We start from the raw sequence: 17,612 nt of genomic DNA, 5'->3' as shown, positions 1-17,612 counted from the left end.
ATGCAATTTGTTTAACTTGAGGTGTGTCTTGATTTAGGATATATAATAGTCAGTAAATAAAGTTCATTTTTCTTCAACTTGAAGGGTTTTTCGGACATCTGGGACTTGGTAATATGGCTTATGCCTTATAGCCTTATACATTTAGCACTTGCAATTGCATACGCAGGTCTGCAATTGTGTACATACACATCTTGTAGTTACACTTCTGAAACCAAGACAAGCGATGAGCACTAGCAATTTTGTCACATTGAATTTCGGACGAGCTCTGTTTCTCTATCGAGAGGAAACAGATTTCCCTACACCAGCAATACTCAAAATGAAAAGGAATCACTAAATGTATTGAAGGCCTAGGGCGCAAATGCTAAATCTTACAGACACTCTTACATCACATCTTAAAACTAATGATCAAACCAAGACCAAGTACATGGGCATTCCACAATTCCATTGCATTGCAAACAAAAATAAATTACCTCCTACATTTTTACCACCAGCTTCCACACCATTAGTACATAATTGAAATGCTAGTTGTGAAGTATGTACAATGTACCTGTCCAGAAAAAGAGAAAAAAGTCTGGACTCTGTACAATGTGTTTCCTTGGACCCCTGATTTAGTTAAACTTTTACAGAGTGGGGGACAAAAGTAATAGAGCATTACTACTACATATCAACATGTTTTCCATGGCATGACTTCATTCTTGGCCAAGCTTTCTACACAGCATCAGTGCAGTTGATTCACTTTCTAAATGCTGTAAAAGATCTCTTTTCTCTGTATACCTCTGAAAAATACTATCATAAGTTCAAAACAGTAGAACACAGAGATCTAAACTTCATTGTACATGATGTAAATCTTTTAATTTAAACAAAACCTCCCTAGAATCAGTTACTCCAGTATGCCTTCGACGTCACCAGAATGAGTTCAAGATCAGAATATCTTAAAGAAGATATATCATTAAATCTATTATAATTGTAAACTCGGAAACTGTTTTTCCAAATTTATATGCAGTGCATATAAATAACACAGGAGCTCCAATATTCACACCACTTGTGTTTCAAGAAATAATTTGCATTTCACGGTTAAACAAGAGATATTTGAATGCCTTAAGCACGTGTATTCCTCCTGAAAAGTACTTGTTATACAGCTCTATCTTTGATGCCCCCCCTTTACAGATCCGGCTTTGTACTACTATCAGATAGGAATTGACTTGCAATAAGACCATGACCCTTTATGAACCTTGGTGGATCAGCATCATCTGCAAGTTGATGTCTCTTTATATTCTTGCAGTTTTGAGGTTGTGGTGCTGAGCATATCAAGACATATAACTAAATTTAGTGGTCATCTTCATCGATCCCAGGGCAATTGGAATTGAGAGCCTCCATTGATTCATACTGGTACAAGAACAAACTAGATAGTTTAAGTGGTCTACAAAGGGCTGAATATAATCAATTGCATGGAAACAACAATGGAAATACAGGATAAATACCTCAATTTTTATGTCAAATTAGCATTTCTCAATATTAACTTTTGAATAAAAAATTACTTCAATATTTCTACAGAGCAGTAAAGCAACAAATTCTTGCTGACCTGATATCCGCAAAAGAGGCAGTAGCGGAATTCATCTCTTAGCTTCATCAAAACATCTTTCAGATCCTGTATCACAGACAACCAATCTACTTATCTCTAATGCCAGCCAAAAACTCAATTGTCAATCTTATGCCAAAAAAGAAAATGATCTTAAGCAAAATGAATGTATTTCTATGCATGCTAAACTTGACACTGATTTTTTGGCTTTGACAGAAAGAGTTTAAAAATAAAATAGAAATAATATCATCAGCATAGATTAGTGGCAGTATAATGTGAGCCTTACATGTTTCAGATTAGTGGCAGTATGATGACTGCATCACTCCGATTATAAACCAAAGGTCATGCCTCTACCAATTAACCTCAAGCTCAGGAAAGAGTAATTTTATGATGCCTGAATCACTAATTATAAACCTGCTGTCACTCTGTTTTAATAGATCTCAAGCTCAGGGCTGATGAGGGGGAACTATATATAGCGTCTATATTCTACAGATGTTTGTAGGAAAAATTATATCCCAACTAAAACTAGGCCACCAGACCTTGCATTCACAGAAAGTGCAACATTTAAGTCAGTTCTTGCAAAGATCGAGGGAGACTCAATACCAATTTCACTACATGTACTTAGGTCAAGGCATACTATTACAAGCAAACAATCAGCTTACTCTACAGCTAAGCTAATAAAGTGGCATAATTTTTCTTCACTGCATATGTTTAAGTGAGTTACTTGACACTACTCTTTTGAACTTGACAGCGAGAATTTATATAAAATAATACCCAATTTTGCGAGTGTACATTTTTCAATTTTCGCATGGAACTACAATTACTACAGTGCCCCGGCTAAAGGCCCAAAGCATAGCATATACATCAAAATGGTCGGTTGAGAACAACAACGTAATAAAATGACAGCATCCAGGGGATTGTTAACCAAGTTCTTGGCTTTTAACATACTAGAGTTGCATCACTCCTTAGAGATAGCATCCCAGGGGACACACGTTGTTTAACTAATCAATAACTATTTAAAACTATTTACTACAGAAACAAACAGTATATAAGATGCTGACCTTCTATGAAAAAAATAAAAAACCACAGAATACAAAATTAGCCATTCATGACATGTAAAGCGAATCACTCAATATGAAATGCAGTCTAGTTCAGTTACAAACTCAGCAATGCAGACGGAACAAATAAAATTCAAGAAATCATACCTCCTCTGTAATGACTTCCTCTTCTTCCTCCTCTTCATCGCCATCCTTCTCATCACCCTCCTCCTTCTCTTCCACCACAACCTCCTTATTCTCCAACTGATCCAAAGCCGCCTTCCCTTTCTTAAAATTAATCACAACCCTCTTACTCCGCCACTGCTCCTTCTGCCTACTCCCAAACTCCGCCATCAACTCCTGCTCATTCACCCTCTCTCTAAAAACCCTCTTCTCCTCTCTCTTCATCTTCTCCGTCTCAGGATCCTCCCTTCCTAACCCGCCCCGCCCCCGCCTAATCTCAATCCCCACCGGCTCAGCAATACCCGACCCCTCTTTCCCGAGAGCCGAACCAGGGGTGTAACCCATTTGCCTTAACATCTTGAACCCAATGTTGGATTGGGGAATAGCTGATTCTATGTTAGCTAGGGTTAGCTGGTCCTCTACTTTCTGTTGCTTTTCTCTCTTTAATTTTCGATGTTCTTGCCAGTTTAATGTTTTGGGTCTCTTATTTGAAGTCTGTAAAATTGGGACTTTATTACTAGTACTAGTAGCAACCTGGAAATTAAAGATAATGAATTAGGGTTTTTAAAACTGGTGTGTAAATTAAAAGTAAGCATTATAATCATAATTTAAAGAAGCTGACCTTTTTGGGAGGGAGAGAAGCTTCGGGAGGTAGAAAACGAGAGAGGTCGCCCAAGTAATCATCATCTTCTTCCGCCATTGGAGCTCATACAATTTACTCGGGTCAGGCAGGCAGGCTCCGATCAGTATATATACGTTCCTCTTTTTTTTGAAACATATATACGTTCGTTTGTTATTTGCTTGAATAAAACAATAATATGTATTCTATTTAAAAAAACATGTGTATTCATTATATATATTCGATATATAAAATTATAAAGCCGAGCTTTTATTTATGTATCTTATTTTTTGCGGAGTTTACTGAATTTTATTTTTGTATACTTTTGCTTTACCCAAATTTCTGAAATAAGAGTGCAGGAGTATTATTTTGTATGCATCTTTTTTTTTGAAAGGATTTTATATGCATCATAATATATGTGTTATAAATATATTTTGATATATGTTCTTAACGATTATTTTTTTGAGGTAATATATTTTAATAATATATTATTATTTAAATTTATATTTTCATCCTTCAACAAAAAATATGTTGTGATGATTGTTATTAACATTTGAGTTAATTCACATAAATTATATTGTCACGTTTGAAAGTTTGGGTACTAAACTGTGTTTGGGACAGAGTTAGAGGTAAGAAAGTGCAATTAACCGTTAAAATTTTGCGATTGCTCCCACGCGCCAGTAATCAATTAATATAGGGGCTGTTTGGACTGAAGCAAAACAAACTCACAGCCTCGTCGTCTCTCACTCATATCTCGCCGATCCAATTATCATCGATTCATCGCCGTCACCAACGCCGATCAAATCTCCGTTCAGTCTCATCTAGTAAGTCTCTTTCTCTTTCACCTCTTTAATCTCTATTCTTCAGCTCATATCTATTCTTTTCAATTTTATTTCTAGGGCATGTCACCCCCCAATTCCTGTACCTGCATTTCCAAATTAGACTATCAAATTTATTTGATTATATAATTACAATCCACTCTAATAGGTTATATGTTTGTTATTTGATTCATATCTGACCGTAATTACTAATTAGTTGATAATGTGTGATAATCTTATTTTAATTGTGCAATTGTGATTTAGTTTGTAGAGATAAAGTATGGATCCTTCTGAAATGAGGTATTTGGAAGATGAGGATAGCTCCACTATGAAAGTTATTAAAGGGGCTACATCGGGTTTTGTTGTTGGTACTATTTGGGGAACCATTGTTGCTACTTGGCATGACGTGCCTCGTGTTGAGAGAAGGGTTGCTCTTCCTGGATTGATTAGGACACTTAAGATGATGGGTAATCACGGGGCGACTTTTGCTGCCATCGGCGGAGTTTACATTGGTGTTGAACAGTTGGTGCTCAATTATAGGACGAAAAGGGACTTTGTGAATGGGGCTATTGGGGGGTTTGCTGCTGGTGCTACTGTTCTCGGTCTTAAAGGTTAGCCAACTTTCTATATTCTCTTTGTTTGAATGAGCTGAGGTGTTGACGAGGTTATGGGTTTTCTTTATTGTTGATTGTTAACCAATTTGTTGGTCATATAGAGGTGTGCCGGTGATATGTTTATTTGTACTGATTCTGTATGCTATATGTACTACCAGTTAAGAATAAGAACATCTTATATAGTATTAAACTCTTCTGTACATTCGTCTTCTAGCAGGGGTTACCGTGGTAGCTGTCTGTTGGTTTTTTAGTCGCAAGTCAGAAAGTTGAACTTTCACCTTTAATCTGAGAATAAGAGAGAGAGAAAGAGAAAATAAAGTTAATGAGACTATGTAATATGTTACTAATTATACATAAGCAAGGCTGCTATGTTTTGCTACGTATGTCATGGCAAGAACTAGAACAATGTGAATGAATGATATATCAAGAAGAATTCCAAAATCAACAGCTCTTCTATTTATATTAAGGTAATTGCTAGAAACCAAGAACACCTTAAGAAGTATGTTGTTACTGCTGGCTACTGTTTTGCTCACCCACTGTTGTTTTCCCGGATTTTTTTTATTTGAGACTAGTCAATAATATCTTGTAAATTACCTTTAATAGGAATGTACAGTTTGATTTAGCTCAAGTACTTGATGGATTATGATTACTTCCATTGATAGGACTTTGCAATTTAATCTGCATAGAAACTCTTGATGGACCTTATATAACTTCTATAGGAAAGGTTTTGAGGTTTGTTCATCATAATTCAGAGAAACTGTAGAATGAGCAATCACTTTATTAGGTACTCCTGCTTAGCCTTCACAGCTTAGGTGGTTCAGGATCAGTTTCATTTACAATCCTACATTTTTGGCTGATGGTTTTAGGCCATTATCCGTAGGTGAAAGGACTGCGCATAGTGATTGTTAAAAAATGAACAATAATGAATGGAGCCGCCAATTATCCTCATCTTTTAATTCTTTAGCGATGTTTTGTTTCTTCTTTACAGGAAGGAGCATGTCGACTGCCATTTCTGCTGGCGCAGCTCTTGCAACTACATCGACGCTGATCGATTGGGGAGGACAAACCACAAGAATTGACAATGGAAAGGAGTATTACCCTTACACCACCAAGAAGAGGCCCAATGCCAATGTTAATTAACCTCCCTTTTGCTGCTTTTGAGAAGGAAGTTTCTCGCTTTTAAAAAATTCTAAGTACTTCCTAGAGTTGATGTAACATTGTTATTTGGAGACGACGAGAAACTTTTTCTTAAAACCTTAATTTTTTTACTTTCCTGCACAAAGTTCCATGGCTGGAGGATGTGTTTTTGAATAAATTTGTTGTCATGCATAACTTAAACAGAATTTCATTGGATAAAACTTCATTTGCATTATTATCATGTCTTTGATGAGTTAGTACGGTATTGATTGCAGTAACAGATAAATTGGAGTTGATTCTGGCCGCTCTCCTTTTTACTTGTTGCTAGGCCATCTGAGATCCGATCGGAGTAAATAGTTGTTGGTCCTATTGATTTTGTATTGGGTGTTCTATTTCAGTTTATAGAGCATTGCAAGTTACCACCCTTTTCTACGGTCGGAAAATAATTCATTTTATTCTAAATCAATACTCTCTGATACTCTTTCCATCCAAAAAGAATGATCCTTCGATTTTTTTCACGTATTTCAATGTGTTCGGAAAAAGTACTTCTAAATATTATTTTTCAAATTTTTTTGTTTTGACCATATTTTTATACAAAACTAAAAGTTTGAAAAATATTATTTATAAAAACCCATACTGAACATATTGAAATGCGTTAAAAAATAAAAGGTTCATTTTTTTTTGGACAGGAGTATGAATTACGGATATTCAATGGCAGTCTCTTGCTTCAGCAGATGTGTATACTCTTCGTCATTCTTTCTTCAGCAACGTGCAAGTGACGAATCAAATTAGATACTCCCTTCCAACGGCCAGGAATTCATTTCACATTTGCTAATATTTTCTTTTCTACATTCGTTCCAAACGAAAAATAGATAAAACTGCTGCTACAAAATATAGAACATAGAATCACAATGAATATATTCATCACCAATCCTATAAGTATATTTTGACAATTAGTTTGAGGAGGTAGACACCTTGTTAACAAAACTACAATTCAAGAGAAACTTTAAACAGATTTATGGGAACTTCAACCAAAAGTATGAATGAAATACGATCATATACACGGCACTAAATTGTAGTTTGACGAGTCTTCATTTGATAAGGCGTTCTGGTGCCTACATACAACAGATTCATGTCCTGGATGGCAACAGAAGACAAGCAGCTGGAAGTGGATCAATGCTTAGAATCACATTTATTTGAGAAGAATAAAGGATGTTTTCATTCAGGCCACACATTTTTATCCTCTTACAACAAATTGATTACATTCAAAAGTTGAGAAAATTTAAGGTCGGACCAATATTGGTTCAGAGGTAGCATCTCCTAACATATTACAATAAAATTTTCTAAAAGGGACAAAAAAAATCACAGCAAGTTAGGGACTATATTTGTTATTGCATACTGCCTTGTAGCCCGACACATCACTTGGTCGTCACAGAAAAGAGAAATTTAGTTGGATTTACCAGCTGACAACAATTATGACACCCTGCACCATCAAAGCTTGAAAGGTATAGAAATCAGAAAACCAACTATGGGGTTCTAATCCTCCAACTGTACCGAAACACAGCCTCACACCTATTTAATCATTTTGTTGACAATATAGTTGTCTGATGTTTCCTGAAGCTGTTGAACAATAAAAAACAAACCAAACTCAAATCACTAGGTTATCTTTTGATCATTTTTTTTTTACCAAAAAGAGGAAATATAAGTTCAAAAATTAATGAGGGAATGGGGTTCGGGGGCCAAAAAAAAAGGGAACAAATAAGCTAAGTTACTCTTAACCAACCATCAAGGAACAGTCTTTACCATATAACCAGTCCTTGAAGGAGGCATGGAGTGCAGTCGAAAGTTCTCGTTTCTTGCTATCCTCAAGCTGTGTTTCCTTCAACGCATTCTTGAGTTCCCCAAGATTTTCATGCTGTCAAAAGAGATACCAATAACATATTACAATATTCGTGCAATTACGAACAGGTACGACTTATAAATTTGAGCAAATTCGGGTGCAAAAGGTCAGGTTTAGAAATCAAAATTTAAATCACTGATCAATAATGGGGATTCTAAACTCACATTTTTTTGTTGGGATTTCACATAAGCATCTGGAAGAGGAAATGGATTGTCTTTTGTAGATCCAGAAGATTCTCCGTCAAACCAATTCGGAATCTGTTCATGGAGAGGAAAACGCAGGTTAACAACCAAAATTATAGTCAGGCACACTAGATGAAGAACAATGCACATGGTATATGACTAAAGCAGATGAGCACGTGGTAATAGGGGTGGCAAAGTCCGACACGACCTAAATACCAACACGAACCAGACTCGAAAAAGTATGAATTAGGGGAGGAGTTTTTACATTCGGGTCAGGTTCGGGTGGGGTAATTTTTTACCCGAAAAACTCAGGTCGGGTTCGAGTTGACCTGGAGTCCCCGAACCCGACCCGAATATTTTTAATATATATTATATATGTACAATACATAAGTTTCTATTACACTAACATACATTTGCGATATATTTATATATTATTTACAAAAATTTATAAACATATAATCTCATTAAGTTATTATGTATATTTTTTAATATATTATATAATAAACAATAATTTATATAATAAAAATTATTAATTTTTAGTAAGATTTCGGATCAAAACGGTTTTTCAGGTTGATCGGGTACTTAACAGGTTGGGTTTGGGTTAAAATTTTCAACGCGTTTTGGGTTCGGGTCAGGTTCACGGTGACCAAAAAACAGGACTTGGTAAGACAACCCGACCCGTCGCCATCCCAACATGATAATACTTAAACCACAGATAAAGCTGTATAAGTTAAGTGTGCATTCACATCTCTTAAATATCAGCGGGAAAAAAGTCAGTGCTCAATTAAGAAAATAACTACAGAGTAAAAAACAAGATTAAAACTAACCAAAAAACTGGTAAAAAGATCTGGGTCAACAGGGGAGGCAGACTCAGTCTGAACATCAGAGACGCCCACGGGATGAGATAATGAATCATGTGGGTCAACTATGCCCAGCGCCAGAGGTTCAGCCCATCTATTAAGAGTAGTATCGACACCTACTTGATTCAAGTGATCCTCCAGCTGTGAGTAATATGTATTATATGGAGCTACCTGGAAGAATGGCGAGGCAGTAAAACAGAGAAATTTCAAACAATATTCTCCAGGACATGCAAATGAAGACTAAGGAACAATAAAGATCAAAATCATGCTAATATAAGAAAAACTACTACAATAGTATATTAGAGCGAGCTATGACAGAAAACCCAGGATAATGGAAGTTCTCAGAGATGCACAACTAGGAAAAGCAGCAGAGGGAGTACAATAAGAAGTCTAACGATGAATGCTGAAACACAGTTTTATCCAAATCTAGTTCTAAAAGGAAACTGCTAACATGGATTATAAAGAGGAACAACTTATTTCTTTCTACATACATTATGAGCATGTTTGGCTCGCCTTAAATGATGAAACTAAGTACTTATTTCGGAGGGAATTTCATTTTTATATTAGTAGTAAGCATTTAATAAGTGTTCCACATTCCTTATTTGCAGAAATAAGTCACTTATTTCAGAAAAACTACATATTTATGTACTTTTTAAAAAATAAGTGACTTATTTCATAAAAATAAGGTAGGCCAATGGGGTCTGTTTAGTGGGACACTACGGATGTAAATGAAAATAACATTCAAGTGAGGTAGATTATACCAAACAAAAATCTCAAATTGCCTTATTTATGCTGATCTCTTTTCTTTTCTTTTTTGGTAAAGGTCAATTACAGAATTTGAATACATATTAAACCAAATTTTGATATGCAGCTAATCAAATTCTTTGAGGTTCTTGAACCGGTAACTGCTTAGCAAATTAAATATGACTTCCTCGAAAAAACATAGACACTATTATTATGGACCAGCTTTCGAAAGCAGAAACCCACCTGTAGTTTATGGTTATCACCAACAATAAGTGGTTGCTGATTTATCCCCAAAAAGAATACACACTCCCGACAATTGGCAATACAGATTCTTCTAGCTGCTGTAATCACATGAACTCGTTCACAATGTTCAACTCTTACAGCCTGTAAGTTGTGAAGACTAATAATGTGAAGTTATTATAATATAACCAATTCAAATGTATCAAAAGCTGATGTTTCAGATGCTGAAGATTGACACCGGGAAATGGAAATCCATACATCAGAAGCTTGGGCAACCATTTAACATCAAAATATCATGAACAGGGGGTTCATATTCCATGCAGTTTGAAAGTCAAACATATTTGTATGTATATATTATCATAGAAATGCATGTATATATTATATACCTGAAGACTAAGAAAATAAGAAGCTATTATAACATAACAACCTTTTCATGTATCAAATATTCAAAACTTAATGCTGCCGCGTTACAAAAACAACTAAGCTGGTTACTGATAGTTTGACACTAAAAACTCATAAGTTAAGTAACCAGGCAATTATGTGAATAACAGAATATCAAAAACACAAGTGCATATATGATGCACTTCCAGAAAAATTATAATCATATTGTTACATATGTGTCCATAATTATTCTAATTTTCAAGAGAAAAGTTTAGCTCCCCGAATTGCATCCCAGATGTAAAACTTTGAATCTAATAGGACACTTTCTGAGCCTTCCAATTGAAGTGAAAATTTGAACTATGATGTGTATACATTGTTTCCCATACCTCTTTATGCCAAATATCTCACGAATAGGATGATAGTAAAGGCATTTCTCTTACGATTTGACGAATTAATTATTTGATGTACTGCTAGTTCAACTTCTAGAATAGAAAGTCTTTAGATTCATATACAAATTTACTTACCTTGCCTACAGCCCCCAGAACTATAGTTGTGTCAGAGCATCCATACAATGTAGCATATCTCAAAGGAGCCAAAATGTAAATAACTGATTCGTGACAATTGACAACCTGCAATGATAAGATATAGGTTATAATTGCCGACCGATATTATACACGAATAGAATTGCACAAAATTTACAAAATACATATCGGTCATTCCATACTAGATTGCGGCCTAATGAGTATAATAAATAAATCATAATTATTTTGAACTAATTAGCACTGGAACATCAGGTACGGTGGAAGAGAAGCTGGAAGAGTAACTCTTATTTTCTGTCATGCTGATGTACAAAATTAGAATTCACAATTAACTGAAAGAGGATTCCCTTAATCACGACAATTTTTCTTCTGATCAATTGTAACATATTAATAAAGTCAATCAGATTAACCTTCACGGAAGAGCCTTGCAGATCAGATTCCCGCTTCAAGCATGATGACTTCGAGATTCCCTCAATGAAACTTGGACCCCGAGTGAAGGTTGTGGACTTTGCAGAAATAGGAGACACGTCAGCCATTGGGACATCTGGGTCAGAGGAACTGGTTGGTCCATTTTCTTTTGTAGAAACTCTTTCAGCTATATGTTCCAATGCAGAAGAAATGTTCTCTAGAAGCCAATCATGGACTTGTGGTGCAGGAACAGGAACAGCAGGCATGTCAGGATCCGAATTGGCAAAAAATGGAGCATTCTGGCACAATGGAACATTCTCTGATCCTTTTTCACCAAAAAATATCAAAAAGCCAAGGTGCTCGAAATTTTCCATTTTCAACACCTGGCATTATCAGGTGAAATCAGCTAATCAGTTGAACTACAGCTACGGTGGGGAAAAAGAATCCTACAAAACTCAGACACACCACAAGAAAAAATGTAGAATGCACAATACTTGTGTATATGCATCACAATATCATACACCTCATTAGAAGCATCACAAAAGAAGAAAGAAAGAATAGTGAGTATAGAACTGGAGTAGATTTGTAAGCCTGGATGGGATCACAAAGCAGACCTTCAGAAACTATTAAATTGGCGAGTACTATGTGCCTATTCATCAGAGTAGAAAGATCATATCATAATTGTATATATATAAACGAAACAGGTCTGGGTGTGTAATAATGTATTATTAATAAAGAAATTGACAGGGTGTGTAATAATGTATTATAAATAAAGAAATTGACAAACCAATGAATCATCGCCTTCCCCCTCAGTGGAATCAGACAAAAGGGAGACAAGGTTGCCCAAATGTTTCTGTAGATAAGATAGCTGGTGAGCCTCTTCATCTGCTTGCGACGGCATAAATTTACGGCTGTTACTGCGGACAAGCTACAATGCAATTCTTTAAACATCAGGGTTTGAGCTTATGAAATATTATAATTAAGTAACCAAAAAGAAAAGCAAGTGAGTGACCAATGATAAAGACTATTGCAGTTGAGAAGTGGATGATAGTGTATAGACAAAGCAAATATATACAACAAATTTGAAATGGCAACTACCGCCATTCCAGGGCTCACTAATCACTACTCAAATGATGTAGATTTTCATGCATTGATGATTGACCTGCGGGGAAAATGGCTGCTTCTATTTGTGCTAAGTACATCAAAGGGGATATTACTGTGCTACTGCTACATCAGAATTTAACTTCTAATATATGCACCGTTCAAAATATATTATATATGTACGAATTTGTTATGTAGCAAACATATAGAAACTAGTAAAACACTAAAGGCACTAGCAATTTACATATAACAATTCAATATCATTTAAGCCATCATAAAAAAATAGCTGGAGCTTTCTCAAATTGGTAAGTAGCACAGTTCCTCACCGATGTCATCGATATATATATCAACTATATGAAACAAACTACATCTATTGGTTGTCTTACATATAAGATCAAACATAATGCTAAAAACCTGATACTTAACATACATGAAAACAATAGAAAGAACAGTACGTAACCTCGGATCAATCAACTATTACAAATTGGCACAATGTATACACATAGATATAGTATTTTCATGCAGAAATTTGGAATATAATATTAATGATTTTACATCACTGAAACCAAAGAGGATCACATAGTAAAATTCAGCTGCAACTTAACCACCATATGCCGCAAAAGAACGATTCAGCCGTCATCAATAAACGTGAGTCCACTACTAAAAGTATTCAGCTGTTTCTAATAAATGTGACTCCTCTACTAACTGGAGTCGGCTGTTACTAATAAAAGAAACTCCACAACTAAAAGAAATCAGCTCTCCACTAGTAAAAGGATACAGCTCTCCACTACTAGAAGGATTCAGCTGTCCATAATAAACGCAACTCCACAACCAAAAAGGATTCAGCTATTTCCAGTAACTCAATTACACTATTAGAAGTATTCAGCTGTTTCTAATAAACGCAATTCCACGACTAAGAGGATTCAGCTGTTTCTATCAATGCAAGTAATCACGAGTATACAGATGCATAAATAAGTCATAGGACATGAACAAATTCTAAAGGACAATCAAAACCAAAACAGAATGAGTATCATAATGCAGATAATTAACCAATCCTACAACAGTATTATTACCTAAACAATAAAAAAAATAGATTACAAAACAGATTTAACTGACCTGCAATGGAGAAAGAGCCGATAAGAATCCATCGAAAGCGGAAGTAGAAGGCCAAACATCAGTTACAGCAGGTGAATCCCTATGTCCACGGGGAAGCAACCGCTTATACGACTGTATATACAAGAACAAAATCAGATCATACACATCCACACCGACCGATTCAATCTCCGACGGCTTCGCATTAACAAGCGGATCCGATTCCGAGTGCAAAACCGACGCAATTATCTCAATCACAAGCCTCGCATTCTCCGGAGAGATCTGGAGCGTCTCAGCTATCGCGGCCGAGTTAACTCGGTGATTAGATTCGTTCGCCAGAGAAATGAGCTTGACCTTATGAGCAGCTAGGGTTTGAAAAGCATCGGTGAAGATGAGTTTGGGAATCGGGACGAGTCCGTGTTCGAAAGGCTCGCGTCGCGGATGTATGTAGATTGATGGTTGCGTAGGCGTTGGATTTGCGGGAGATGATGTTGAGGTTTCCACTGAGTCGGGCTCGGTCATGGCGAGTTAGAATGGAGGAGATGATGAATGTGAGTTTGGATCGATGTTTGTACGGAGAGATGAGAGTGATGAGAAAACAGTTAGAGAGAGGAAAGGAGGGGAGTGATAGGGTGGGGGGAGGTACATGGAAACTTAGCTACGTGGCGGTCTGTGAGAGTTGATAGGAATATTTGTATTTGGTCAATGGAAGTCTTGCTGTGGATGTGATTGTAGGAGGCTTACTTGGGCCTCTGGACTGGACTGGACTGTTGGAACATTGGGTCGGGCTTGGAGTACCAAATTTTCGGACAACCGTTCAATGGTCCAAGTACATTGGGCTTGCTAGGTACTACATTATTAATACTGTATTCCTATGGACAAGTGCATCGAAACAGAAAGACGGTATAAACATTTAATGCACCAGAAACAGACGGAAAAGGCTGATGCCAGGGAGACCAGACTACAAGTACTAAATTACTAATAATAGAAAGTAGAAAAGTAGGAGGAAATTGATTTCTCAAAAACAACAAGTATTACGGATGGGAACACAAACAATACCAAATATTTTACTTTTCCATAAACATAATTTGCTAAGATATTTCAAAATTTTAGCGATATCTAAACTTAACGTATTGAGTTATTCAAATTACTATATCAAATTAAAGAATCTTATACAAAGTCGTACGCATAAAATTTAAACTAGAATCTTATATTTTATATAAGAAAATCATATATTGTAATATCCCATAATTTTTGGATGAATATTAATAGATTAGCATTAATAAAAAAAAATCCGATTTCAATTTTCCGCTATTAATTAATGGTCCGAAATTGCGAGCTGTTACATATATGATATCCAGAAACAACGCTTAAAATTAATTTTAGGATGATGACACAGCCAACTAATCTCTAGTGGATGTTTGAGAATGGGACTTCTAGGCTTAAAAGCCTTGAAGTCCACTTCCTCCTTTTTGTCAATCGTTTGGTAAATAATTTAAAACACTTAAAAACAGTAAAAGCAGCCTGGAAAAGAAGCATATTTACCAACCACACTAAAAACAAATTCACCAAACTAAAAACAAATTCACCAAACTTATAGAATTTGGTGCATGGGCGCCTAAATTTTTAGTAAAAAAATTATAATTAGAGTTAATAAATTTTTGGCTTATGTTTTATAATTTTTATCTATGAAATTTCTTACTTAACAATATTAACTAGTATGAATTTTACCCATCAAGAATGAAGATGCTTCATGTCACCCGTGCGGCGGGCTAATACGAACAAAAAAGTACTCAGTAAATCCCCATTCATATTTTGAGCAAAGTATATTATAGCGTCCACCGTCTGTCCAGATGCACTCCAAACCAGATTGTCTCTGATTGTTGCCGATATTTATAGGACAAACAGCTTACCATATTCTTTTCGTGACATCTCCGAGATGCATTAATAGCTAAACTGTTATTATTTTTAAAGATGATTTTACCCATTGTATAATCGATCACAATTTTACGATATAAAGACTGAAAAGTGAAATCTATCTTTCTGTAACTCTGTTCGAAGCCAGACCCATACATTAATCACATCTGGGTGCTGCGGACAACAGGACAAGTGAAGAGCGCCTTATATTTGCTCCTCGCATAGTCCCATGCGGCCAGGCCATAAAGGATAAGTTGGTAGTATGCTAAAATTAGCCAATTTTATCCTCTTCTCTCTCTTCGGCCATCCAACTAGCAACGTGCATGCCTTGCTTTTGTTTATCGATTTTTCATATCATAATTTTCCTCCCGTGCAGGTGCAGGGACACAAACTGTTCCGTACTAAAACTAGAGCATGCACGGAACGGCAAATCTGAAACCGTCGATAATTACGAACAGCAAGTCCGTAACAATTTCGGGTAACGGGTCGTGTTCGTGTCAATCATTGGGTCAAGCTAAAATTACTTAAAATTGAATAAAACTAAAAATTGAAGTTATTACAAATGAAATTCTAATTTCAGATCATTTCGGGTCCATTTCGAGCCCGTCGGATAATTTTCGGGTCACTTTCGACTTTCGAGTTTCTGTCTCAATAGATCGGGTTTCGAGTTGGGTCGGTTTCGTGTCGGGTTTCGGACCAATTGTTTTTACATATTATGCGTAACATTTATCTTATTGATTGATAGCATTTCAGTATTTCACAATACAACGAGATACGTGATTATTAACCTCCCATAATTGATAACTGATCGAGAATGTCAGCACGAAGTTTTATTGATGGGCCAAACACAATAACCATAGCCCATATCATAATTTTAAACTTTTAATACGTAAGTTTTAGACATCAAACATTCGACGGTTGACTATCAGACGTGTGTAGGATTATAAGTACCGTAGAACGCTACTACTTTTTTAATCTTATTTTGATAAGCAGAGATTATAGCTTATAAGAAATAAGCGTTTATTTAAATGGACTAATTAAAGCTCTACACAAATGCACGAGCAGGTCAAAAAAGCACCACTCAGATCGTTTAAGTAGACAAATCTATACATTACTATTTTATCAGGAAGAAATAAATCTGCAACTGAGTGGTAAACACAAATTAAATACAAATGAAGACAATGTCTTCTTAATCCAAAATTAAATAATACGAATAACAAAAGTCTTCACGGGGTTATGTATTAAATAAATAAATTACATCTAGTAATCAATATTTAACTAAATTAACAAGTGATATTCCTAGTTGACTAAACACTAATAATGTATATTGTCAATAATAAAATAATGTCGGTAGTTAGCTTAATTTACAAGGTAGCGCAGACTGCTACATCTCATCGCGACATTGTTCATTTGAGCTGCTTATACATTGAACCGAACCACGATCACCGTGCTTCAGTTTGTTTAGTGCGTTAATTATGAATTTATGTTAAAGATATAAGATTATAGATTAATATATTTACATAAGTGCCCATTTAAGTAGTTGGAGTACTGTAATAGAGTCGACGAGTTTGCTAAACATGTTGTAAAGATAATTTATTAATCACAAGGCAGAATCTACACATATGTACAGCGTTTATAATTAATACTTCTCTTTCATCGACAATTCATCTGTTAATTGAGATTGGATAATTATTATTAATCGTGTTCAGATATTCCCGTGGAGAATTCGAGATAGCATGCATGCTTGTTTTCAGGTGAGCAAAATAATATATTGACTTTGGCCGATGGATCATTTGTTTGATGTTTCTTTAAAACATAAGGTTTAAAATATTAGTAATCCAAGCTACCAAATGTCCGAATCTCAGTTGAATTAAGGGAAATTGGGTGAACTAACCATTTCGAACAACCATGAATATAGTATAAACAATACGGAGCGATCAGTAGCTCGTTTTTTCTTCGTTTTTTGATTCGGATATAAGTTTCACTATGCATCCCCCGACGAAACCGAAAAAAATAAATATACTTGGGGATTTCGCTACCTGCATTCCATTTATTTCTGTAACTCTTGTCATCGTCAACTCGCTCGCAGATTAAACAGAAATATGTCAACTGAAGGCAAGTTGGTGGGAAATTAAGAACCCTATATAGCCAGCTGATAATAAAGTCGATTGGGCTCAAAATCACTCCCCGTGCATGAAGTGTACCTAATCCAAAAAGTATTTGTTATATCTTGTTAAATTACAATTAATGAACAAAAGGTC

The 17,612-nt window shown here is 35.6% G+C and overlaps 3 protein-coding genes across 3 annotated transcripts; 1 reads left to right on the top strand and 2 right to left on the bottom strand.

The window, feature by feature from the left end:
- Positions 1–744: 744 nt before the first annotated feature.
- On the bottom strand, positions 745–3,579 carry LOC108216330 (uncharacterized). The gene is made up of 4 exons (XM_017389068.2): positions 3,422–3,579; positions 2,785–3,333; positions 1,583–1,648; positions 745–1,386 (listed from the first exon to the last, which is right to left on the bottom strand). The coding sequence occupies exons 1-4, from the start codon at positions 3,497–3,499 to the stop codon at positions 1,327–1,329; spliced, it is 753 nt and encodes a 250-aa protein (XP_017244557.1). The 5' UTR covers positions 3,500–3,579; the 3' UTR covers positions 745–1,326.
- A 525-nt stretch (positions 3,580–4,104) lies between these two features.
- LOC108216119 (outer envelope pore protein 16-3, chloroplastic/mitochondrial) lies at positions 4,105–6,222 on the top strand. Its single transcript, XM_017388799.2, has 3 exons — positions 4,105–4,242; positions 4,501–4,847; positions 5,839–6,222. Exons 2-3 carry the CDS (start codon positions 4,517–4,519, stop codon positions 5,988–5,990), a joined length of 483 nt encoding a protein of 160 aa, XP_017244288.1. The 5' UTR covers positions 4,105–4,242; positions 4,501–4,516; the 3' UTR covers positions 5,991–6,222.
- A 934-nt stretch (positions 6,223–7,156) lies between these two features.
- On the bottom strand, positions 7,157–14,104 carry LOC108219156 (uncharacterized). Its single transcript, XM_017392451.2, has 9 exons — positions 13,459–14,104; positions 12,029–12,169; positions 11,244–11,624; positions 10,819–10,923; positions 9,917–10,057; positions 8,897–9,100; positions 8,052–8,144; positions 7,791–7,902; positions 7,157–7,607 (listed from the first exon to the last, which is right to left on the bottom strand). Exons 1-9 carry the CDS (start codon positions 13,954–13,956, stop codon positions 7,564–7,566), a joined length of 1,719 nt encoding a protein of 572 aa, XP_017247940.1. The 5' UTR covers positions 13,957–14,104; the 3' UTR covers positions 7,157–7,563.
- Positions 14,105–17,612: the final 3,508 nt, after the last annotated feature.

This window comes from Daucus carota, chromosome 4 (genome assembly GCF_001625215.2).
Source record: "Daucus carota subsp. sativus chromosome 4, DH1 v3.0, whole genome shotgun sequence".
Taxonomy (NCBI): domain Eukaryota; kingdom Viridiplantae; phylum Streptophyta; class Magnoliopsida; order Apiales; family Apiaceae; genus Daucus; species Daucus carota.
Note: the sequence above shows the minus strand (reverse complement) of the source record. Positions and strands in the feature narration are given on the sequence as shown.

Coding starts and splice junctions, on each gene's coding strand:
- LOC108219156 (XM_017392451.2), bottom strand. CDS start 13,956: ATGACCGAGCCCGACTCAGTGGAAACCTCAACATCATCTCCCGCAAAT. Junction 12,170..13,458: donor CGGCTCTTTCTCCATTGCAG/GTCAGTTAAATC, acceptor ATTGCATTGTAG/CTTGTCCGCAGTAACAGCCG. Junction 9,101..9,916: donor GTGATAACCATAAACTACAG/GTGGGTTTCTGC, acceptor CCATTCTTCCAG/GTAGCTCCATATAATACATA.
- LOC108216119 (XM_017388799.2), top strand. CDS start 4,517: ATGGATCCTTCTGAAATGAGGTATTTGGAAGATGAGGATAGCTCCACT. Junction 4,848..5,838: donor TACTGTTCTCGGTCTTAAAG/GTTAGCCAACTT, acceptor TCTTCTTTACAG/GAAGGAGCATGTCGACTGCC.
- LOC108216330 (XM_017389068.2), bottom strand. CDS start 3,499: ATGGCGGAAGAAGATGATGATTACTTGGGCGACCTCTCTCGTTTTCTA. Junction 3,334..3,421: donor CTTCTCTCCCTCCCAAAAAG/GTCAGCTTCTTT, acceptor TTTAATTTCCAG/GTTGCTACTAGTACTAGTAA. Junction 1,387..1,582: donor GCCTCTTTTGCGGATATCAG/GTCAGCAAGAAT, acceptor TTCTTGTACCAG/TATGAATCAATGGAGGCTCT.